The sequence below is a fragment of the Amblyraja radiata genome, chromosome 13 (assembly GCF_010909765.2).
Source record: "Amblyraja radiata isolate CabotCenter1 chromosome 13, sAmbRad1.1.pri, whole genome shotgun sequence".
Taxonomy (NCBI): domain Eukaryota; kingdom Metazoa; phylum Chordata; class Chondrichthyes; order Rajiformes; family Rajidae; genus Amblyraja; species Amblyraja radiata.
Genome location: NC_045968.1, coordinates 25403769 through 25429649, shown reverse-complemented (window position 1 = coordinate 25429649; position 25881 = coordinate 25403769). Strand labels below are relative to the sequence as shown.

Genomic DNA, 25881 nt, shown 5'->3' with positions numbered 1-25881 from the left:
GTAAAGATGGAAATTGAGGTCCAAGTGTATAACTCCCTGAGCATGGTAACACAAATAGATAGAGTAGTAAAAATGTGATATGATATGCTTGCTTTAATAGGTTGGGGATTGAGTGCAAGAGTCAAGAAGCCATGAAGCGGCTTTACAGGACATTGGTTAGGCTGCATTTGGAGTATTGCATGCATTTCTGGTCACCCCATTCCTGGAAGGATGGGGAGGTTTTGGAAATGGTGCAGAGGAGATTTATCAGAATGATGCCTAGATTAGAGAATATTAGCTACAGGAAGTGGGTTGAACATGTGGATTATTTTCTGTGGAATGCTGGAGGTTGCGATAGAAGTATATTAAATTATATGAGGCCCAAGTAGGATAGACCGTCCAAACTTTTATCTCGTGGTGGAAAAATCAAATATTAGAGGCTTTAAGGTGAGAGGAGCAAAGTTTAAAGGGGAGGTGCAGAGCGCCATTTTTTTACATAGTGCCAGGAATGTGCTGCCAGTGTGGTGGTTGAGGCAGGTACGATTGTGGCATTTATGAGACCTTTAGCTAGGCATGTGGATATGCAGGGAATGGAGGAATATTGGATATGTACATGAAGATAAGAGTTGGTCTTAGCATCATGTTCAACACAGACATTGTGGGCCGAAGGGCCTGTTCTTGTGCTGTGCTGTTTTACTGTATGTTCCATATGGGCAATTGAGGTGAATTACATTGCACTCCTGGGGAGCCTGCTGGGTTTAGTATGAGCTTTGGGTTGTCAGGAGTTGACTCTCGTGCCCTGGAGAAACCAGCCACTGACCTGCTTTTACAACCACAGTAATTTTGTGGTGTTTTGGTTAAGTTCCTGCCAAATTATTAACTATGGGATGTTGATGATGAGTGATTGATGGTGGAGGAGTTGGGATAGCTGTCATTGTTTGAAGGTGATAATTGTCTTGCACACGCATGCCAAAATGTCTCTGCATATTGATGCAGACGTCGACATTACGTGAGCAAATAGACAGGGAGCTGAACATTGTGCAATCATCTGCGAACATCATCACTTTTGACCTTTTGTTGGGAGGAAGATCATTGATGAAGCAGCTAAAAATGAATGTGTCTCAGTAACAACCCAGAGGAACTGTAGTGATGCATAGCAGGCAAATTGATGTCCAACAACCATCCTTGTGCGAGTTATGACTTTATCCACTAGAGTTTTCCTCCCAGTCCCAGATGACTCCAACTTTACTAGAGCTGCTTTATACCAAACTCACTCAAACGCTCTCTTGATGTTTTAGTTTTAGAGATACGGCAGGGAAACAGGCCCTTTGGCCCACCAAGTCCACACTGACCATTGATCACCCGTATACTAGTTCTATATTGTCCACTTATGCATCTTACATACTAGGGACAATTTACAATAGTCAGTTAACTTACAAAACTGCACGACTTTAGAATGTGGGAGAAAAGAACCAGAGAAAACCCATGGGGTCACAGGGAGAGCGTACAAACTCCGTACAGACAGCATCCATAGTCAGGATCAAACCCAGGTCTCTGCCGCTGTGAGGCAGCAGCTCTACCGCTAGGCTACTGTGCCGCCCGAATAGCGTAAAGAACAATTACTCCCACCTCATCTCTAGAATTATGCATCTTTTGGAATAGCTTGAGATCTGGAGCCAAAAAAACTGACTTCAGGTTATTGGTGTGTTGTGCTTGACACCATCAATCTTACTCTTCTGATAAGTGATAGCATGCTGGTAGATTAGTATTTAGTTACATATTTTAATGTTGTGACCAGGACAGGACAGTACCAGGACAGTATTCCATGTTATTGTGTAGATTCCAGTCATGTAGTTGCATTGGAATGGTTTGGCTAGAGAGATAAGGCTTATTCTGGAGAACAGATTTTCAACGTTACAGCCAATTGGGTGTCTCGACTTGGAGCGAATGTTTGTCTAGTTGAAACAACTGTTTTCTTTTTTGCGTGAAATGAATCTAGTTGAGTTGGTGGGAATCTCAGGAGTGGGCCATTCACCTCGCTCCACTGGCTAAAGATTGCATATACCGTAGCTAAAGATAGACATGCTGCAGTAACTCAGTGGGACAGGCAGCATTTCTGGAGAGAACGAATGGGTGACGTATCGGGTCGAGATCCTTCATCCCGAAACGTCACCCATTCCATCTATCCAGAAATGCTGACTATCACTCTGTTACTCCAGCATTTTGTGTCTATCTTCGGTTTAAACCAGCATCTGCAGTTCATTCCTGCACATATACTGTAGCCATGTCTGTTCCACGACAAGGTGATGGAGGATGTCTTCAGTGGAACATAGGATTTGATTCCACAAGAACTATGTGGTGGTGACTCTTATAATTTCTTGACAGATGTACAGGGATTGCAAGGAAGAGGTCGTGTGGGTGTTAGCTCTGGTTTATTGGAGGGACTGTCTATCCCTCAAGATGTCAGCTTGATCATTGGTTGACTTCTTCTTTCGAACCCATCTTGTTAAAAAATGTTGACATCGCTGTCATCGTCCTTCCTAAAAAGGACGCAAGCTTCCAGCGATAATCAGTGGGAGCCACCACGTGTTACAATAGATGATGGTGGTAGCAGAATTAGCTCAGGATACTTCCAGTTTTCCAGCCCCACGACGTGGATGCTTCTGCTTTGGGGCCATCATTGGTAGTATCACCCAAGCTATTCTGGATAATGAGCATTGAAGTCTATAATGTGCTACATTCTATCAAATGGGGGTCCAACATGGGGTCAGCTCATAGTTCTGGTGGAAGGTTTCCACAGGGACAGCCCTGGTCCCCCCTAACTCTCGGTTGGACATGAAAGAGGGGGAAAACACTAGATATTGTCCTAAGTAATAGGGGACCGACCTGTTCTTCCAAATGGATCCTCTTTGTTGGTATTCCAGCATTCCATACTCAAGACAGACTCTCAAAATGTTCAAAAGTACCAAAGAGATACATTGTGAATTGTAGACTGTGTTGTACCTGGTAATCCAGCAGCTAATTAAGACTTGACAAGGACCCCCAACATTGATATTAACTGCCAGTCAATCTGATTCTGTGAATTTGGTTATGTAATTAGTATTGGGCAGATACCTTTCCCTTCTTCAAATTTAGTTTAGTGTATAGGATTGTTTACAGCTGCTTGGATGTAGTGGATGAGGTTTTCTATCATCCAAAGGCCATCAAGTCTGATACCTTGACTCGTAGATCTGCACTGCGTCTACAGAGAGCTGCAGCTTGACATTCTGGTCCAAGACTAAAGGATTGGACCAGAACTCAAAGAGGGCAGGGCACATCAGTGATAACTCTTTAGTTACTCTTGTTAGACCTGCCCAATTCCACCCAGCTCCCTGTTCAAGCCATTTTCGAGAAACGTCATGGAAATGTTTCTGTCGTTTCATATGCTTTTTTGTAAAGAGGCACTGGTAATCCTGTTCCCTCACTTGACTCTTTTTGTTCTCCTACAGCAATTGTTAACCCAAAGCAACCCAAGGAGGTACCCAAGAGTTTCAACTTCGACTACTCCTACTGGTCCCATACCACGGTAGGTAGCTCAGCTTGCTGTACCACAGGGAGAGAAGCGGACTCAGATGCTCCCAGATTGCCCCACTCTGTCACTGTGTAAATCTAGAAGGTGCTTCCAAATGTTTCCATTGTTCACAGAAGCAGGAATTCATGCATCTAGCTGCCTACTTGTAGCAAAGCAGTTGAACTCCCATCAGAATCTCCACTTGCAAGGTGTCCACCTTCAGATCAGGATGTCATCTCTTTTCTCTTATCCACCCTTCCCTCTAGCGAGCTAGAGCTCCCCACGGGCAAACAGTTTGGTAACGTGAAAAAAATAGACATACTTTTTTTCCCCCAGAAGTTAGTTTCTCAATTGATCATTTGGGTATGAAAGGGGAATTCTTGCCCATTAATTGGGCTCAGTGCGCTTAGCATACACATTTAAATCTGTGGATGACCAAGAAGCATTTGCTCAATTGGGATGAAGCCATTATGGTCATTGATTGATTCTACCACATAACTGCTACATCCTTTACATGGTTACAAATAAGAATTTCTTGTAATGGTGGGAGAGAAAATTGAGCCCCAGTTCCTCCGTATCTTTAACATACAGTATGAGGGCGGCTCTGTTTAGGGTGATGGGTGGGAGGCAGTCAGGAGGGGTAACTGAAGAAAGAGGGTGAGCCCAGTTCCAATGAGCACCTCCTTGTGTCCTAATTGCAGCCTGCCGACATCAACTATGCATCACAGCAGCAGGTGTACTGCGACATTGGCGACGAGATGTTGCAACACGCCTTCGAGGGCTACAATGTCTGCATCTTCGCCTATGGACAGACTGGGGCAGGGAAATCGTACACCATGATGGGCAAACAGGAGAAGGAGCAACAAGGAATCATCCCCCAGGTAAAAGCCAAGGCACCCCGGACTCGGCACAAGATGCGAGTGTTGTTGTCAGCGAACTGTGCTCCATTGTCCCCCATAACCAGACTATACTGTCTCCACACCCAGACGACAAGTTGTAGATCACTGTGCTCACACCCAATGCAGCCTGTGGATCACTGTACTTACACGAAGACTCCAGGCTGTGGATCACTGTTCCCACATTACAGGCTGTGTCTCACTGTCCCCACACCCAGACACCAGGCTGCGGTAGACCTGACCATACACATGGACTACAAGCCGAGGATCACTGTCCCCGCAATGACAATGGGGTGGCACGGTGGCGCAGCGGTAGATTCGTTCCCTTACAGCGCCGGAGACCCGAGTTCGATCCCGTGCTGTCTATACGGAGTTTGTACGTCCTCCCCGTGACCGCGTGGGTATTCTCCGAGAACTTCGGTATCCTCCCACACTCTAAAGACGTACAGGTTTGTAGGTAAATTGGAGTGGTAAATGTAAAAATCGTCCAAAGTATGTGGAGGATAATGTTCATGTTCGGGGATCGCTGTTCGGCGTGGACCTGGTGGGTCGAAGGGCCTGTTTCCGCACTGTATCTCTAAACAAAACTAAACTTAACCAGACCAGAAGCTATGGATCACTCGCCCCACAACCACAGTTCAGCCTTTGCTCAAAGGGCAAAAAATCAATCCTTGATCATTTTCAGTGTTTGCCACCTGGATCGAAACATAAACGATCGGCAGTTTGAAAGGCTCTGTAACTCAATGGCAACTTGATGAACACATTTATGAAAACCCACCCCAATCTTCTGCCCTTGGCTGGTGCTGCTGAAGCAATTGCCTGTGGAGTTTGGTCAGATATTCGACAGGTTTCCCCTGGACTCGTCTGCCGACCCTTTCCCCAAACATGAGATCAGTGGAAGCACAGTGGCCCCACTTGGTGACACCACCAAATGCTGCTGACGTCTGATAGTCCAACCTACTCACGCCAGTGGAGACCATCACTGCATTAGCACCTCGTAATCTGCAACAGTGAGGATGATGTTAAATAGACATTGTCCCATCCAGCCATGCTAAAAATTATTACAATGGTGACATCTGAATTGCAATCCATCGCCTATAACGGTATTCTCCCCACAGCCCCACTTTCAGCAGCTAAAATGAGGTTCTGAAATGTCATGACAATTGCTGAATGGCCTGCAGGAAGTAAGGTGCACATTGTCAATCGAATGTAAAACTCTGGAGTTGGAATTTCAACCCCTTATGATTGCCGTCTGTCCATTAGATCATGTCCCATCATTTATCTCAACACCGCTTTCCTGCAATAACCCATACCTCACATTTCTCTTAATGTCTATAAATCTATTGAGTGTTTCGACTGAGATCCACACCCTTGTCGGATAGGTAATTCTAAACATTCTTTGGCTTACATGTTCAGAAATGTCTTCTCCTTAAGACCTGGCCCTGCTTCTTGACGTACTAGCCAAGGGCAATACCACCCGTCCATCTGTTTCATCAAGCCCAAAAGAACAATAGATTTCAGCGAGATCACATTTCATTTTCTTAAAGTCGAGAGAGTGTGGGCCCCACCGATTCACTTTACACTTCTTACAGTCACATGTTGGAGGTTGATGAGCATGTGAAAGAGAGAGTGTTGCAGGGATTGGGGGGTGCATGGGTTGCCTGGAATATCCCAGCCATGCATAAATGAGCTCATAAATCATCTCCCCTGAGAAACAATAACGGACCCAGTGGACCAAATGGCTTCCATCAGTGTTGTTGTATGCAAGATAGGTGTTTCTCTGCTGCTGTAGATTCTGGATAATGAAGTTACAAATCCACCAACATTGGAACTGCACTCAAGTGACTGCAACTGATGGACATGGGGCTTGGCTCCAAAGGTTTCTTATGGAAGAGTATTTGACTAAAATAACCTGCTCTGTTGCACATCTCTTCCTTGTGCTGGAAGATCACCTAACCACTACAGAGATTGATATCTGAATATATTTCAATCAGAAGGGCATGGGGAGAAGTAAACCGTTCAGGAGGGGCATTACTACATAACGAATCCCATTGATAAAAATACATCTTTGGGGGGACTAAAAAGAGTCCGTTAGGTGGATGCTCTGAACTTTGGACTTGGAACGAAGACTCTGAAATTTGAACAGGCTCTAAAACTATCTGGGAACACGGGGGCTAAGTATTCATAGGTTTTCAGCATCCCATTATCAGAAGTGTCAGAATTGGAAAGAAATGCTGCGTCTGAGAGATCACGATGTTGATTCACCGGGACAGCAGGTCCTGATAAATTGTTGCCAGGCTCTTTTCCGCATCCACCACCACGAGCAGCTGTGCATATGCTCTGACACCACTGTCCTATTCATTGATTTCCTTCTCTCCTCCACCCACCCTGCCAATCCAAATTATCAGGGATCTTGCTTTGTCCAGTCTGCCAGTGGAGCATTTTCTAATGTAACCATTTTCCTCGCCCATCCAAGAAGGACACCAGAACTGTAATAAATAGAGATACCCACATAAATAAAAATAAACCAAAATTATTTCCTACTCAGTGGGTTCCAGAATTAGACATGATTCAGGTGAGAGGGATAACACAGATGGAGCATTCCAGAAGAATTTGTGCATTTTATAAATAATAACGCCTGCAAACAATGGGCCTCTGGTGGAGTCTCTTAGCTGTGTCGAACTTGCAGGTGACGCTGGAATATACACTATAGTGTTACTGATTTTATATTATGATACTGATTTTGCCGCCTTCTTTCCCCAGCTGTGTGAAGACCTCTTCGGCAAGATTAATGACAGTGCAAATGCCAATCTTTCCTACTCTGTGGAAGTAAGTATAAAGGAGAACACTTCCGGTGGAAATTACGTCCATTTATGCTCCATTCAGGCCCATTGCTGTGATTAGTTGTAGTGCAGACTAGGGATAATGCTTCAATTTCAAAGTTTAGAATTTATTTCAAAACAATGTCAGGGATCGTCCATGATTTGTTTTCCTGGAGCAGATGAGGCTGAAGGGTACCTGACAAGGGTGTACTGTATTCTGAGAAACATAGATAGGGTAGACAATAAGAGGCATAGAATCTGAAGAATATTTTTTTTATCCAGGATATGCAATTCGCTGCTTGACTCCAGAACCAGGTGCCACAGTTTAAGAATAAGGGGTAAGCCATTTAGAACGGAGATGAGGAAAAACATTTTCATGCAGAGAGTTGTGAGTCTGTGGAATTTTCTGCCTCAGACGGCGGTGGAGGCTAGTTCTCTGGATGTTTTCAAGAGAGAGCTAGACAGAGCTCTTAAAGATAGCGGTCAAGGGATATGGGGAGAAGGCAGGAATGGGGTACTGATTGTGGATGATCAGCCATGATCACATTGAATGGCGGTGCTGGCTCGAGGGGTCGAATGGCCTACTCCTGCACCTATTGTCTATTGTCTATTGTGTAGTGGAGGCAGGTACTCTCACATTATTTAGGAAATATCATACAAGCATTTGATAGTTGGCATAGACACGGTGGGCCAAGGAGCCATTTTTGTGCTGTATGATTCTATGACAATCCTATTTGGTCGTGTTGAAAAATTCTCAGAATTGAATGTAAAGTCTGAACATTTCACATTGACTTTGTCTATTCCACCTCAAGTCCCTTAATTCTATTCCAAATGACAGCTGAATCAGATAAATGTAATGAAAGAGTGGCATGGGACTGGCATGCTGGTGGGAAATCTCAGGTGACACATCTTTGATGAAAGAGTTGAGGGAGTTGTAAGATGCACCTGTGCACTTGCTTGGTGTCTATATATCTTAATTTTATCATTGTAATATCATTGCTGAGGTGACCCGTTGTCTTGTCAAACACATTTTATTGTACCGTTTACCCTGTGTTAACCTACATATGGCAAATAAAACTGAACTGAACTGAACTGAGGCCTATTGGAGGGACTATTGCATTCATGTCCTGTATTATAAGGGAGTATCTGCAGTGACTTATATTCATGTAGCACCTTTGATAGGCAAAATATTTCAAGATATTGCACACCAACATTATCAGACAGGAGATTTTAGAAAAGTAAGAGGAGCCAGCTATAAATAGACAATGGACAATAGACAATAGGTGCAGGAGTAGGGCATTCGGATGTTTCAAAAGAGAATTAAATTGGTCACACGCTTGAAGTTTCTCGAGCATGAACATCACTGCTGCTCCAGCTCTATTGAGTTACTGTATCTCATGCTCATCATCTCATTGTATTCACACACCTTCTGCCCACTGTGTCCAACATCCATATGATGGTCTGCAGCCTGTCACTCCAAGCCGGTCACGTGACTGCTTACGTAGAAAGGTGCAGATGTGTGACAGGTGAAAGCTGTCATTGAGCAATGGGTTTTCACTCTGGAGCAGGACACCTCGAGTTGATGTAGATGTCCCCAACAAACAGGGACTAGACAAAAGCTTCTTGAAGTCATACAAAGAACCCCAGCCAAGCATTTGCCCTCAGATAGGTGGAAACATTCACACACGGGGCATGATTAGAGAAGGTTCCATTTCTCACTGGTCAATATGTGATATGAAGACTTGTTTTCTGTTTTGTAATTTTGCTGGTGTGTTGTCTCCCAGGTCAGCTACATGGAGATTTACTGTGAACGTGTGCGAGACCTACTGAACCCCAAAACCAAAGGAAACCTTCGAGTTCGAGAGCACCCCATTCTAGGCCCTTATGTGGAGGATCTCTCTAAACTTGCTGTGACTTCCTATAATGACGTCTCAGACCTCATGGACTCAGGCAACAAAGCCAGGTATGAGGACCCAGATTATATTGGATATGACAACACCTGAGCAATGTAGTCATTAGGTTGATTAAGCAGAGCTATCTATCCATGTCAATTAGCATTTGATAACCCAGACATTAGACTTGGAGGCACAGCTAGTAGAGTTGCTGTCTCACATCACCAGCAATCCAGATTTGATCCTGATCCCTGGTATTGTCTCTGTGTCATTCGCACATTTTCTCTGTGAGTCTATTGGTTGCCTCCTGGTATTCTCATATCCAAAAAGATGTGTATTTTGGTTACCGGGTCATGCAAAGTTGCCCCCAGTGTATGGGCAAGTGGTAGAATCTGGGGGGACTTGATTGGACCGTAGGGAGAATAGGTTATACAGAAAATAATGGGATTAGTCTGTGATCTGGTAGGATTTTGATTATCTGAATGGTCACTTTCCATGTTATAAGCAACTAATGATGGAGAGCTATTGGGGAATAGAGGTTCAGAGATGCCTGTAACACTCAGGCATGCTGCACTTGACACATGCCGTATCATAAACATTCCTATACTCGGGATAACAAATCTCTGCATTTGAAGGAATCTATGGTAATTGCTTTCACCGAATACCTCTGAAATAGTGTTTCCTTAAATTGACCTTAAACTGAGAGATGGTGGATGACAACAGCTAGGGATGGAGCAGTATTTGTTCAAACCACCGGGATGATAGGGGGAGCAACAGTGAGAGGAGGAGGCATGGGATAAATGAATCCTGATCTGTCATGAAGTTATTAGAAAGTGATATCATGGAGGTGTCGAATGGGAAGTTGATGTTGTTCTCCCAGTCTTTCAATAGATGGCTCAGGCCAAAATAAAGACTGGTGGGGCCTCGATCGGTTGATGTCCCTCTGGCCTATTTTCTGAATAGTTTGGCTGTATAACACCAAACAGTGACTTCTGTACATAGTTTCACCACTTACAGTCCTATTATTTTCAATAGTGACCAGTGAAGCATGGAACGCCCTCTGTATTACTTGTTAAAGTAAAGATTACTTGTAAAAGTTTCACGGAATATTTAGCACATTATCAATTACTGTAAATTCTTATCTAGACATAACCAAAACTTTGATCTTGCGCTCTTCTGGTTTGCGGGGTTTTACGATTTGCGCAAAAATGGTACGCAATAGTGCTGCGATTTTCCGCCCTCTTACTCAACATTCTCCTGTGCTGCGAGTGCAACAAGTTTTGTTCCGATCGCTGGCATATTGTAAAAGTTATCGAGGTTTAAAAATCGTAAAAACCGCGCATGCGAATATTGCTATCAGTCGCCGCCACGCAGATTGGTCTCCTCTCCTGTCACTCAGGAAGGGGCGCCGCTGGGATGGCGACGCCTCTTCCTGGCACCATGGCCGCGTCCGCTGTCAATCGGCTGGAGGTCGCCATGGTGAAGGAGTGGCGCCATCGCCCCCCGCACAGCGAGCTTGGCTCCATTGAGGCCCAGTTCTGCAAGTGCTTCGGCTGCCTACAGCCAGGGCCGGACCGAGTACGAGAACCAGGCCCTGGCGCTGCTCTACGACCTGAGTAGGTGCTGGTGCAGGGAATGGGAGTGAGGGGAGGATGATGAAGGAAATAAGCAGCGCTGAGCCCCGCTGTCTACCCACTGGCGAGGGACAGCACGGGTCAATCAGCTCCTGCCCGCAGGCGTGGACACCGGGAGCGGCCGTAACGCACCGCAGCGTAGCACAGAGAGAGGGAGTGCCGCAGCTCGGCCCACAGCACGGGGGGGGTGGGAGAGAAGACGGAGGAAGGGGGGAGTGAGCGATGAAGAAGGGAGGGGGAGAGAGGGATGAGGGAGGGAGGGGAGAGAGGGATGAGGGAGGGCTGAGGGGGGAGGGAGGGAGAGAGAAGGGAGGAATGAGGGAGGGAGGGGGAGAGAGAGGGAGGGAGGTAATTGGGAAAGAGAGGGAGGGAGTGGGGTAGAGGGGTAGTGGAGTGCAGGGGAATAGGGAGGGGGGGTAGAAGGGGTCCGGGGTGATGGGCAAGGTTGGACAGAGGGGGAAGTAGAGGGAGAGAGGGACAGGGAGGGGTGGAATATTGCGGGAGGGAGATAGGCGTGAGTCGTGGAATATTGCGTTGGGGAACGGGTTGCGTTGGGGGACCAGGCCTCCCGTGTGATAGGGGCCCAACGGGACCCACTTAGTCTAGTCCCAAATAAATAACAGATGACTTATGCCCCTGTCCTATTCAATAATCATCTGTCCTTTTTAACTGATACCCCAGACTTAATTAACCAATGCCTGTGTTACCAAAGATAAATGCTGCTTCCATTGATAACGTGCTGTGCCATCACTGACTAGTACCCCTGAAATAATTGAAAATGCCCTGCCAACATTGGCGAGTGCCCTGACCTTTCCTGCTGATTCTTTCCTGTCTCCTCAGAACCGTGGCTGCTACAAACATGAATGAAAGCAGCAGCCGATCACACGCTGTGTTCAATATCATCTTCACACAGAAAATACATGACTCCAATGCAGAATCATCCTCTGAGAAGGTAATGGAAAGGAGCGGTGTGATGACTAAATTGTCTGCACTCCTTGATAGAGATATGACCTTTATTTAAACTTGAATTACAAACCACCTTAGAGATTGGCTGAATATTATTGATAATTGTTAAAAAAAATAATAATAATTTTGATCCTGTTGATTATGCCTTGTGGATCTCCTTTAAACCTGAGTTTAAAAGAGAAATTGTAAAAAGTGTTTAATTGTCATATGTACTGAAATGGAACAATGACAATGGCTGAATGTGATTGATAATTGCGAAGACAATTTGCTTCAGTTTGATCCTGTTGGTCATGGATGGTCCATCAGGATACAGTTACCACTGACAAGAAGACTGAGGAAAATGAAGGATATAGAGGAAACTGTAAGGAACCACAAACCTTCATCATTGGCCCAGCAAGAGGAATTTAATATGTAGGAAGGAACTGCAAATGCTGGTTTAAACCGAAGATAGACACAAAATGTTGGAGTAACTCAGCTCAACAGGCACCATCTCTGGAGAGAATGGAATGGATGAAACGTCACCCATTCCTTCCCTCCAGAGATGTTGCCCGTCCTGCTGATTTACTCCAGCATTTAGTGTCTAAGGGGAATTTAATGTTGGACAGAATATCTGCCTTATCTGTGCCATTCACCAGAGGGAGCTGTTGGCCAGAATAGCAAATAAAATTCACATTTGGGAATGGAATGCAATAGACATGTCTAAATATTGGGTTACTGATGTATTTTCCATTGAGATGGAGATTAATATGGAAAAATCTAAGATTCTGAAAATGTTGAGAAAGAACCTTATGAAGAAATTCATCAGTTGATACATTTTGAACAAAGTGTGTTAGTTTAGAGTTCTCAACCAAAGAGTGGGAGTAAAAACATAGAAGCTTTGCTTGTTTGTTATCTTATTAGATCTTTGAAAATCGTTGAGAGAACCCTTAATAAGCAGTATATGTGCATCAATGAACTTTAAGGGCTTTTTAAAAGAGGTATGAGCTAATGTCCTGATTTATGTCCTCTGCTCAGTGCAGACCTTCTATGTTATTCTCATTTTATTGTTGACGCCTGTTATAAATCCTTAACACCCTTTGTGTATGGACCTTGCCGCTCATAACCATCCCCTCTTCCTCTCCATTATATACATTATTCACCTAAGCCAAAATACACCCTGCTCAATACCTGACCTGTTAAGTACCCTAAATTATGCAACCTGCACATAGTTTACAACATGCACATAGTTTACATCCTGCATAATGAATATGCCCATGTCTATTATACGAGGCAATGCTTTGCACACTCATACTTATGATAGCCCCTGACCCTTATACGCCCTGCTGTGATCGTGTAATGTTGCAGATTATGTAGCCTCTTTTCATGCTGATTGTAACATCTGTCTGGCTGAAACCTATTTCTGTATCACCTTAAACAGCACTGAGGCTTGATGTTCACATAGATCCCCAGTTTCTTGGATGGATTTGATCTGGTGTACAATTGGCTTTATTTAATATTGTGGTGGAGAATTTGAGTAGAGCACCTAATCTGGAGTTCCAATTAATTAATAATAGCAGAGCATGGGAAGGACAAATTCTGACTTTCATTGAACTACTTGTTTTGTTTCTAACATACTTTTATTCTTTAGGCGAGTAAAATCAGTTTGGTTGATCTTGCTGGAAGTGAAAGAGCAGATTCCACAGGAGCAAAGGGAACACGGTTAAAGGTGAGAATCGGTCGCTGTTTGACCCTCTGTTCATCTCTTCCTCATTGTGCATTTAGACACTACCGCATCGCGCACTCACATATCCTTCTAGCCATGTGTCCATTTGACTACTTATCTATTTCCATCCTTGAATGCACTGACCTACCACCCTCCAGCAGTCCATTTGTTCATAACCACTCAACCAATTAAGTATCCATAATAATGCATTTGTGGCATACGTTCATTTGTCCACTCGCCTTTTTGTTACCTGATTCACCCATTGATCTATTGGTTGATCTAACTGGCAGCCGGCTTCTTCATTTGTTCATCTATCTAATCAATCATCCATCCTCTCACCTTGATGTACTTGTCAGCAGGGGATAAGTTGTGGGCAGAGAACTAACGCCATGTTCCTCTCCTGAAGTGGTTCTCCGATAGTGTTTTAAATGGTTCTTCAGGATGTTTCATTCCAGGTTGCATTTGCACTTGTCCAGTTAAACTTCATAATTGGGGTTTGATACGATCATCCGTTATTTTTTAAAGTATTATTCAGCTACTGTAGATAATTTGAGACTTGCAAAAGATATCCCCAATCCTGCCTGGTAATCCACAGTTCACCAGAGCATTCTTTTATCTCCTGGGATTTGAGTTCCAGAAGGAATTTAAAAAAAAATTCTAATCATGCAATAGTTAAAAGTAGAGATGTCTAAGAGTTTGTGAGAAGTTAAACTAAATATTCTTATATAAGTTCGAACAATATGTAACAAACCCAGGGACACACTTCTATCAATGGGTTAATTTGTTGCATATTAAGGCTTAATGTGTCATTGCATCTATGTGTTCAGTTTTTCTATCTTCCCCATTTAATGGCTCATTTCCTTGTGTGTTATAGGAAGGAGCAAATATAAATAAATCCTTGACAACTCTGGGCAAGGTCATCTCAGCACTGGCGGACGTGGTGAGTGGCTTGTTGCTTTTTATGATGATGATACTGTTTGAGTGGAGAAGCATGAGGCAGAAAGTAACCCTCGAGTCTGAAGACCATTGCTGACCTTGCTCTGCCAAAGCTGACTGCCAGAATCAATAAAGTCCTAAGTTCCATAGCCACAGCAAGATATAGGATTCAATTCACTCCATTCAGACCCCATCTCAAGTACTGTGTCCAACCACGTCACTGAGACGAAGAGGGGGCCCTTCAAGCACACGAGACATTGATCAAAAACTGGTCATCCTTGTCAAAGATCTGAATTCCCAGGAAGGAAAGGTTATGCCTGGCTCCTTAGGAGCGTTCATAAGACTCTAAAAAGAAAAAAAGTAAGTCTAGAAAAATGTAATTGCAAGATGAGGGCATGAAGAATATGTTGAAAATCTTAAATATAGTTTAGTATTGTTTCAATAATTCAAAAATGTCAGAAAAGTTTAGTACTGTTTCAATAGTTCTCCCATCACCATAAAAGTGGTCTGAATGGATAAATTCTCTGAAAGGAGTTCTAGTTTTGAGTGACCTCCTCTAAAATGGTTACTGTTAGGGAGGTCAGTCATCATTGGTGTCCTGATGTAATGGTAGCCCTTAATGGCAGGTTCATTGCTCTTTTGGGCAAGTCTTCAATGGAGTTGTGAAGGAGCAGCACTGACCTGTCATGTGCCGCTAGCCCACTCAGTAAACTTTATTTTCTGTTTATTTCAGGATTCTGGATCAAACAAGGTATGAACAACACCTTACTTCATGACACTATGTCTACAAAGCTCAACCTGTTTTAGACACAAAATGCTGCAGTAGCTCAGCAGGTCAGGCAGCATCTCTGGAGAAAATGAATAAGTGACGTTTCGGGTGGGATCCTTCTTCAGACTGATTGCAGTAGGGAGAGGGGGGGGGGAAATGGGTGAAAAATGTAGGTCAAATCAGGGCCGGCAACAGATTTCCTCAGGCGAGGAGGTTCCCTGATAGGCAGATTGCTGGATAGAGACAGGTGTAAGCCCAAGAGGGATACATAGTTGTGACCTGTGAGGCTAGTTACCAATGTTTTAGTTGGGGGGACGGGACGGGATGGGAACTGGAGGCGAGAAAAAGCCAGAATAGAACAAGCCCTAAATATTCACACAGAGAGTTGTGAGTCTGTGGAATTATCTGCCTCAGAGGGTGGTGGAGGCCGGTTCTCTGGATACTTTCAAGAGAGAGCTAGACAGGGCTCTTAAAGATAGTGGAGTCAGGGGATATGGGGAGAAGGCAGGAATGGGGTACTGATTGGGGATGATCAGCCAAGATCACATCGAATGGCCTACTCCTGCACCTATTGTCCATTCAACCCCTAGCTTTCACTTCCAGAGATAAAAATAAAACAGAAAATGCATGAAGTACTCAACAGGTCAAGCAGTATCAGTACTGTGGAAACAAAATGGTTGATGCCTTTTGAAAGACAGGAAGGGAAACAGAACCAAATACCAGATAACTTGCTGAGTGTTTCTGCTTATTCAAAGTTCGCTCAGTCTGTGCGGTTAAGGGTTGGCAAGGGTAATCGTGCTCATTCAGGATCATTGTTTCTTGGGGGAACTGGGCAAGGTCTCTGTGGACCTTATCTGCTAACATTGATGATTAGATGAGAATTGGGTGGAGGATTGCTGGGACTGTATTCTGCCAAAGAGGTGGAGGTTTCAGGACATCGAATCATTTTCAGATGACTGACATTTAATCCATTTTGACTCTGCATACTCTGAAATTGTTAATGCGTTCTGTTTATGGAATGTTTTTTGTTATGTTCCACGTTGAGCAGAACAAGAAAAAGAAGAAAACAGATTTCATCCCATACAGAGACTCTGTGCTAACGTGGCTCCTACGGGAAAACCTTGGTGAGGGCTACTTCCTCTGCACTACTGCTTACTGACATAGCAGTAGTTAACTGTGCAGTATTTCCACTTTCTAACATATATGTCAATATGGGCTATGATTAATAAAGATTAGAAAGAACTACTAAGGAGGGTTGGATATCACCATAAATTGCACATCGTCCTTTTACCCTGAGAACTGAACTTACACAAAGACACACATTTATATAGAGACTTCCACGGCTTCAGCATGTCCCAAAGTATTTTGCAATGTGACTTTTGCTGCGTTGTCATTGTTGCGTCGTAAGATAATCTGTATTTAAGTGAGGATTCATATGGGGCAGGACAGGAAAGGGGGCTCCTGTGTGGTTTGGCTAGTGTTGTGTATCTCAGGCTGAAAAAGTGGGGGGAAAGTCTCAGTTTAATAACTCATTTGAAAGACCACCCCTCCAATGGTGCAGCAGACATCCAGTTGAGATTTTGTGATCCCACAAGCCTATGACTACGTAACATCACACGGCATGGGTTTCCTTTCAATATCAGTGACCACAGTCAAAATGAGTTTGATCCTCCTCAGCCTGTTTCCATGAGGATAGATTGGCGGCATTGTTGTGAGTTGGGGAATGGGAGATGATGGGACATGCATGCCCCATCTATGGGAAGTATACATACTGTATGTTGGGTGTGAGTTTGAATGTGATTGTTAGTGGAAGTCAAAATGAGGGGAAAGTTTAGATTTTTAGTTTAGAGATACAGCGTGGAAACAGGCCCAGCGGGTCCGCGCCGATCAGCGATCCCCGCACATTTACATTATCCTACACCCACTAGGGACAATTTTTACATTTACCAAGCCAATTAACCTACAAACCTGTACGTCTTTGGAGTGTGGAGGAAACCGAAGATCTTGGAGAAAACCCACGCAGGTCGCGGGGAGAATGTACAACTACGTACAGACAGCACCTGGGTCTCCAGCGCTGCATTCGCTGAAAGGCAGCAACTCTACCGCTGCGCCACCATGACTGCCCTTATCTTATCTCTTCACAAGGCAACAGTTCTACACAGCTCCAACTGCCTCCCTGAGATTCCCCTGGTATTGTGCAGTCAGAAGCAACTGAGGCATCTGGCTGGGGTTAGGACAGTGTTAGCGGGTGGGGCTACATCTAAGAAAAATGGGCCGTTAAAAGTGAGAAGAAAGTTTTGGAAATGGGCTGATGGCCTTGAACCTAATATGTTAATGTTATCTCTCTGCAGGGGGCAACTCTCGGACTGCCATGGTGGCCGCCCTTAGTCCAGCCGACATCAACTATGAAGAGACACTCAGCACCCTGAGGTAAAGAGCAGTCATATGAGCAACACACACTAGATGAAGTGAGCCACTGGGGAGTACAAGGAATTAATAAGGAATTAGGGTTTGGAAAGACAAGGCTGGACTAGGTTTAGGGGAAGGAGGGACTAGGATTTGGAAATTAGGAGGATGGGTTAGGTTTTGGGAAGGGACGGAAAGACTGGTTTGTAAGGAATGGATTAATGGCAAGGGGTGAAAAGGGACTGTTCATTCAATTGGGGAGGATGGGTCTGGGGAGCAGGGGGTGAAACTTCAAATGTATTGAATTGTTTTCTAGTATATCCTCCTTTTGCAGACCTTCCTCTGCTCTCTAGTCAAGTCAAGTCAATTTTATTTCTATAGCACATTTAGAAACAACTCTTGTTGACCAAAGTGCTTTACATCAGTACAGGTACTAACGTTCTACAAACAGTGGTACATAGATCTAACAATACATACATGAATACATACATACATCAGAGGACCTCTAATGCAATACGCTGAAGGTTGTTTGGTTTTATTCATTCTTTAGGTATGCCGACCGTGCTAAGCAGATCCGATGCAATGCCGTCATTAATGAGGATCCCAACAACAAGCTGATCCGGGAATTAAAGGATGAAGTCTCCAGACTGAGGGATCTGCTCTGCACTCAGGGATTGGGCGACATTATTGATCGTAAGCGGCGTCAGATCACTGAGCCACAGGAAGAGTTAGAGCCCATCCCTTCCCCAGCCCATTAAGTACCTGGCCTAACCTTGCCAGGTCTCTGCCATTGTTCACAGGTACTATCGGACCTTTAAACAGGTCTGTACTTATGAGCCCATGATTCAAAGTGCTCAGATTCAACAAATAGTTGCAGCACATGAGCTGACCTTGATAACCAATAGGGAGTCATAGCTGCTTACAGAATCCATCTTGACTGCTAGATCTGCGATGACTTAGCATCAATAGCAAAGTATCAAATGCTTCCTGCGATGCACAGTGTCTGATATCTAATATCGACATTTACTATGGTCTTAGGTATATGATGGACAACCAGATCATTCCAAGCTTGGGCCCATAGTGGGACTGGGAACAATTTGGTTGGCCATGTACTTAGTTCAATTTCTTATCAGAAAGAAATCCCAGGATCCAACTTCTCCCATTCCAAGTTCTCCTGAAGAAGTCTGTACCTATGAAATCTACAGACCAGGCAGTAAAGTAATGGTGCATTCAGAAGTTGATAACAAAAATTGAGCATTTGTGTGCAAATGACTGTAATGGAGTAAAATGACACAAAGTGCAACATCCTGGGGTGTTGCCTCAGACTCTTGTGTGCAACCAAATGTAGTTAATATGTCACAGTGCCGAGTCTCCGCAGACTCGTACAACAAAAGGAATCCTCTTCCACGATATGCGGCATCTCGGTTTGCAACAGGGTGGGACACAATTTTACAGGGGTGTGTTGTTTGTTGTCGTGATCTCCTTCCCTAACCCTTGCCTCTCCCTACTGTCTCTACACCCTTTTCCATCTGTCTGCTGTTCTCTTTGAGTCAAGCTCCTCTCTGAGCCTGTTTTATCTGAGCAATTTCAAGTTTTTTCTTTCTGGGATACTGTGGTTGTGAACTCTGACCTTTGACCCTTGTTTCTCTCCTTTCTCTGGTCACAGTGACTCCGGTGCCCGATGCCACAAGAAGTGGAAGAAAATGTGTGTAAACAGCTGGAGTAGCACAGTAGCAGCTTGCGACGCTTCCCTCATACGTGCATGCACACTTGTGCATGTGCACAGATGGGTGCCTACCCCTTGCAACACAGCATGAGACAAAGAGCCTGTTCTTCCTGTGCCTTTGGCCATGGGTCACCCCCAACTGTGTTAATAAGGCAGCCTGAATGGGCACATCATTGTTTAACATTTGGCATGGTCCTTTTCTTCTCTGTGAATCTGTGGCAGGTTCTCACCCACCTACATCAGTCACTAACCACTCTTCATACGTGGAACAAGACTTGATGGTCATGCTTCCCAATCCTTGAGGGGATCACAGCCTCTTTTGATCCTGACCCTTGCAGGGTAAACATTGGCCATTTCAAACAGGGCCTGCACAGTGCACAAACCCAAATTAACCTCTGTCCAGAATGATTACTCAGTTGCACACACTTTCCCCACAATTGTGTCAGGGCAAACTACTTTCTGTTTGTTTGAGCAGCAGAGATGACACAGTATCAGCACAGTAGAACCAACAGCGGACTGTGCCCATTTCCAACACTCTTCCTCTGAAGAATGTTTGTAAGCAATGTTACAATATGCTATTTCTTTCCAGTCCACCTACTTTGAAAATTATTGCTGAGAGGGTGCCAGCTATTAGGAAATGATCAGGGCAGCCACAGCTGGGTTATCCACTGTCTGTAGTCTACTCTTCCCACTTATAGACTTTGTGCATTGGGTGGCATTCAGTGCTCTGATATTCCTCACCTGTACTCCATCTATTGTGATATGAAGGTAGCTGGGTGAGCTCCAATATTGGACTCCAGTCACATTATGGAACTGCCCATCACCGAGAACATTTAGGCAGCACGGTGGCGCAGAGGTAGAGTTGCTGCCTTGCAGCACCAGAGACCCAGGTTCGATCCTGACTATGGGTGCTTGCTTGTACGGAATTTGTACGTTCTCCCCGTGACCTGCATTTTCTCTGGGATCTCCGGTTTCCTCCCTCACTTCAAATACGTACAGGTTTGTAGGTTAATGTGAATTGTCCCTAGTATGATAGTGTAAGTGTTTGGGGATCGCTGGTTGGGGCTGACTTGTTGGGCCAAAGGGCGTGTTTCTGCGCTGTATCTCTAAACTAAACTATATATCTGATCATGTTTTGTTTAGTTTATTGTCACGTGTACCAAGGTACAGTAAAAAGCCTTTTGTTGTGCGCTATCCAGGCAGCGGAAACTTTATAAATGATTACAATCGAGCTGTCCACGGAGTACAGGTACTGGGAAAAGGGAATAACATTTAGTGCAAGACAAAGTCTGGTAAAATCCAATTGAAAATAGTCCGAGGATCTCCAGTGTGGTAGATGGTATCTAAGGACCAATCTCTGGTTGGTGATAGGATGGTTCAGTTGGGATGATAACAGCTGGGAAGAAACTATTCCTGAATCTGGTGTTATGCCATGTGACTGGCAACAAGTGATGGAATTAAATAGGAAGCTCTTTCTCACAAAGTGCAGGACATATAAGTTTGGAAGGGCGAAACAAGTACCTATACATTGCATTTTCCATAGATCAAAGGAAAATTTTGCAGACTGTGAGGATAATGGGAATCCTGTTAAACAGGTAGCATAGATTTGATAGGTTGATTGCGCTGCCTTTGTGTTGTGTGATCCCTCAATTTAAACTCATACATTGGCTTTTCCGACCTAATTCCTTACTCCTTATGACTCTTTCTCTCATGCTGTGGCTGACAGGCTTTTGCACCGTTGCTATTGCTGCACTCTACTGGTTAGCTGATGCTCTGACTCATGGCAATGGCTCATTCCTTTGCCTCAGGATGTGCCTTTGGCCATAGACCGCTGAAAACTCCTGTATGGTTCTGGCCATGTGCGCCCATGTTATTACGCTGCTGTATGAAATGCATAGGGTTTTAATTTTAACGTAAAATATTGGGAAGTATGTACATGGAAGGAAAATGTATTGCAGCAGATCTCACAGGTGTCTGATTTGTGTTCCAGCCAATATCTCTTGAAGACCTCACTGGCTTTCTCATCCATAAGATCTATTATTTGAATGTCCTCAAAATCAAGATCTAAGTAACAGATTTATAAATATGGAATAGATATTGAAGTACAGTCAGGTGTGATGACAATTCATTGGAAACTAGGATTTATGGTGAAAGGAGGGTTATGAAACGGCAAAGGGTTAAAAACAGCAGCACGTGTTCATCCAGTGCCTTTAATGCAGTAACATTTTGTAAGTGTTTCACAGGATCATCAACAAACACAATTTGGTGCTCAAAACCAAGAGAAAGTGCCCTAAAGTGGTCCATTTACAGATAATTTTTAAAGTAGCACTAGAAAGGAGCAGGGCAGGAAGTTTTAGAGAGGAAATTCCCGAGTTTGGGGTTTCGGCAGCTGTAGGCACCTCCAACCTCCAGGAGGAGCAACTATAATTAGAAATACATAAGAGCCCACAGTGACAGGGGCACAGCAATGACAAAACATTGTAGGACTAAACTTAACATTGCAGGTATGATAATAAACATCTGTCCTCTAAAGCCCACTAGAAGGACACAGCAAGACAGGTAATGGGCCTTTCATGGAAGGGGTTACTCTACTGGTGCACCCTATAGTTGTTGCAATGCTTCTGCTGTGCTTCACCCTCTTGCTGTGCGTGAGTGTGTGGTCCACCTTAGTCTTGCTATCTAATGTTGATGTTGTTGATGTACAACGCAATGTCTGTTTACTGAATCCCTCTCAGTTATATTTGGCACAGGCTTTTCTGTTGGTGGATTTCAATGCATCGGGGTTTTCCAAAGTTTTGGATTGTTAACAGGTTGTGGATTACAATGCACCACAGTTCCTAGGTCACTTGATGGCTACAAGGATAGGGTTTAGTTTAGTTAGGTTTATTGTCACATGTACCGAGTTACTGTGAAAAGCTTTTGTTGTGTGCTATCCAGGTCAAAGAAAAGACTATACCTATCTGTAATTACAATCAGTCGTCCACAGTCTTCGGATAAAGGATAAAGGATACAACATTTAATGCAAGATAATGTCCGCTTAAAAATACTTCAAAGGTCTCGAATGAGGTAAATGGGAGGTCAGGACCTCTCAAGCCTGTGAGAGGACAGTTCAGTTGCCTACTAACAGCTGGTAAGAAACTGTTCCTGAATCTTGAGGTACAGTATGCGTTTTCAAGCTTCTACACCAACAGGTGAGCCCTCAGACTGACTGCTGCATTGAGAAGTTAAAGTTAAGAAGCCACTCCTTGCTTTTAAATGTTCGCTCTCACAGGGGTGGAGAACACCACAAAGAAATAAACGGATGTAGAGTGGTCTGCTGTCAGCGGAGTGGCATAGCAATTAGTGTTGCTGCTGCATAGTTGCAGTGACGGGCTTGATCCTGATGTCCAGTCCTGTCTGTTTACATATTCTCTGTGGGCTCCTGCCACGTGCTCTGGTTTCTCCCCACACCCCAGAAGACGTGTTGGTAGATTATATGGCCTAAGTATACTTGAGCAGGTGGTGAGGTGGAGAATCCGGGTGTGCTGGCCATTCTTCCTCCAAATAAATCTTCAGCAGCTGCCACAGATGAAGCCTCGACTCACTCTCAAACAACACGCCCACTCTGACACCAAATTATTGGCCCCTCAGTAAGAAGATTAACAAGTCTTCAAGAGACAAATCCCTGGACAGTGATAAGTGACGGTACTGAGTTGTGAGTAAGTGTGTAAATCCACCAACAGTGAGCGGATTACAAGCCTCGGGGACACCAGCCTGGCTCCGATTCATTACATACACGTCCATGCTGTTGTCTGGTCTGTGGTTCCTTTCTAACATATATTTCTAATCCCGCTTTAGTTTGTTATATACAACTTGCATTTTTCTTTCTTTCCTTTTCTTTCTCTCTTCCACCCTTCCACTCCCTCCTTCCCTCCCGCTTCCCTCTATAGATGTGAAGGATTTAGAGAATAATAACCGTAACTGCAGAGTTGCAGCTGTCAATCAACGAGCTGACAATTTCTCCACAGTGTCCGGATTGGTGGCTGGAGTGAGTCCCTCGCCATCCCTGTCTGCTCTGTCCAGTCGCGCTGGTTCCGTGTCTAGCCTGCATGACCGGCTGATGATTGCTCCTGGCAGTGATGAAGCCATTGAACTACTCAAGGTCAGCAAATCAGATTAAGAAATTACATTAACAAAAAGGAAATAAAACCAAAAGGGAAAATTGGAAATGCCAAAGTTTCAATTGAAATTCAATTTACTTAATTGATGCAGCTAATAGAGCTACTGTCTCACAACACAAGATCCATGTTCAATCCCGACATCAGGAACTGTCTGTGTGAAGTTTGCATATTCTTTCTATGACCCTTTGGGTTCCCTCGGGTGCTCCGATTTCCTTCCACATTGCAAGGACGTGTGGATTTGTAGGTTAATTGAATTGCCTCAGGTGTGTAAGTGAGTGGTAGTATCTGGGGGGAGTTGATGAGAAATTAGGGGGGGGGGGAAGGGACATATCCAACGTATCCCCAGGATTAGATGTTTTCCCAGGACTTAAAGGAACTAATGGAGATAATGGCAGATACCCTCAGTTGGATCATCCAAAGACCTCTTTATTTATACACAGTGCCCTCCATAATGTTTGGGACAAACATTTATTTGTCTCTGTTCTCCACAATTTGAGATTTATAATAGCAAAAATTACATGTGGTTAAAGTGCACGTCAGATTTTAATAAAGGCCATTTTTATACATTTTGGTTTCACCATGTCGAAATTACAGCAGTGTTTATACATAGTTCCCCCCCATTTCAGGGAACCATAATGTTTGGGACACAGCAATGTCATGCAAATGAAAGTCATCAGGTTTAGTATTTTGTTGCATATCCTTTGCATGCAATGACTGCTTGAAGTCTGCGATTCATGGGTATCACCAGTTGCTGGGTGTCTTCTCTGGTGATGCTCTGCCAGGCCTGTATTGCAGCCATCTTTAGTTTATGCTTATTTTGGAGGCTAGTCCCCTTCAGTTTTCTCTTCAGCATATAAAAGGCATGCTCAATTGGGTTCAGATTGGGCGATTGACTTGGCCCTCAAGAATTGACCATTTTTTAGCTTTGAAAACTCATTTGTTGCTTTAGCAGTATTTTTGGGATCATTGAAGATGATCCCAAATGTTGCGATATGCAACATTAAGAAGGAACTGCAGATGCAGGAAAATCGAAGGTACACAAAAAAAAGCTGGAGAAACTCAGCGGGTGCAGCAGCATCTATGGAGCGAAGGAAATAGGCAACGTTTCGGGCCGAAACCCTTCTTCAGACGAAGTCTTCAGTCTAAAGAAGGGTTTCGGCCCGAAACGTTGCCTATTTCCTTCACTCCATAGATGCTGCTGCACCCGCTGAGCTTCTCCAGCTTTTTTTGTGTACCTTTTTGGGATCATTGTCTTGCTGTAGAATGAACTGCCGGCCAATGTTTTGAGGCATTTGTTTGAACTTGAGCAGATAGGATGTGTCTATACACTTCAGAATTCATTATGCTACTACCATCGGCAGTTGTATCATCAATGAAGATAAATGAGCCAGTACCTTCAACAGCCATACATGCCCAGGCTATAACACCCCCACCACCATGTTTCACAGATGAGGTGGTATGCTTTGGGTCTTGGGTAGTTCCTTCTCTCCTCCATACCTAGCTCTTGCCATCACTCTGATATAAGTTAATCTTCGTCTCATCTGTCCACAAGACCTTTTTCCAGAACTGTGGTTGCTCTTTTAAGTACTTCTTGGCAAACTGTAACCTGACCATCCTATTTTTTGCAGTAACCAGTGGTTTGCATCTTGCAGTGTAGCCTCTGTGTTTCTGTTCATGAAGTCTTCTGCGGACAGTGGTCATTGACAAATCCACACCTGACTCCTGAAGAGTGTTTCTGATCTGTCGGGCAGGTGTTTGGGAATTTTTCTTTATTATAGGAAGAATTCTTCTGTCATCAGCTGTGGAGGTCTTCCTTGGCCTACCAGTCCCTTTGCGATTAGTAAACTCACTAGTGCTCACTTTCTTCTTAATGATGTTCCAAACAGTTGATTTTGGTCAGCCTAAGGTTTGGCTGATGTCTCTAACAGTTTTATTCTTGTTTCTCAGTCTCATAATGGCTCCTTTGACTTTCATTGGCACAACTTTGGTCCTCATGTTGATAAACAGCAATAAAAGTTTCCAAATGTGATGGAAAGACTGGAGGAAAGACTAGGTGCTGAGAGCTCTCTTATACCTGCATTAAGGAGACATTTAAACACACCTGAGCAATTACAAACACCTATGAAGCCGTGTGTCCCAAACATTATGGTGCTCTGAAATGGGGGGGGGGGGGGGGGGGCTACTATAAACACAGCTGTAATTTCTACATGGTGAAACCAAAATGTATAAAAATGGCCTTCAATAAAATCTGACAATGTGCACTTTAACCACATGCGATTTTTTTCTATTACAAATCTCAAATTGTGGAGCACAGAAGCAAATAAATAAATGATGGGTCTTTGTCCCAAACATTATTGAGGGCACTGTACGTTCCCTTTAGCAGTCCACCACTATGAGAAACCTGAAAGAAAAGGCAGGGAAATATAGATTAGTTCGGAAACTA

General features: G+C 44.1%; 1 protein-coding gene across 14 annotated transcripts in view; it reads left to right on the top strand.

Annotated features, from left to right (window-relative positions):
• kif1a (kinesin family member 1A) overlaps positions 1–25881 on the top strand; it is a 209205-nt gene that overhangs the window by 82570 nt on the left and 100754 nt on the right. For 11 of the 14 annotated variants that reach the window (XM_033031477.1, XM_033031469.1, XM_033031474.1 and 8 more), the window contains exons 3-14: positions 3468–3544; positions 4231–4410; positions 7189–7254; positions 9032–9210; positions 11614–11725; positions 13367–13444; positions 14316–14381; positions 15111–15128; positions 16195–16270; positions 17498–17576; positions 18103–18245; positions 23208–23419. In XM_033031477.1, coding sequence (XP_032887368.1) covers positions 3468–3544; positions 4231–4410; positions 7189–7254; positions 9032–9210; positions 11614–11725; positions 13367–13444; positions 14316–14381; positions 15111–15128; positions 16195–16270; positions 17498–17576; positions 18103–18245; positions 23208–23419 — 1286 coding nt within the window. The remainder of the gene's footprint in view (positions 1–3467; positions 3545–4230; positions 4411–7188; positions 7255–9031; positions 9211–11613; positions 11726–13366; positions 13445–14315; positions 14382–15110; positions 15129–16194; positions 16271–17497; positions 17577–18102; positions 18246–23207; positions 23420–25881) is intronic. The other 3 variants (XM_033031482.1, XM_033031481.1, XM_033031480.1) reach the window with 1 other exon arrangement.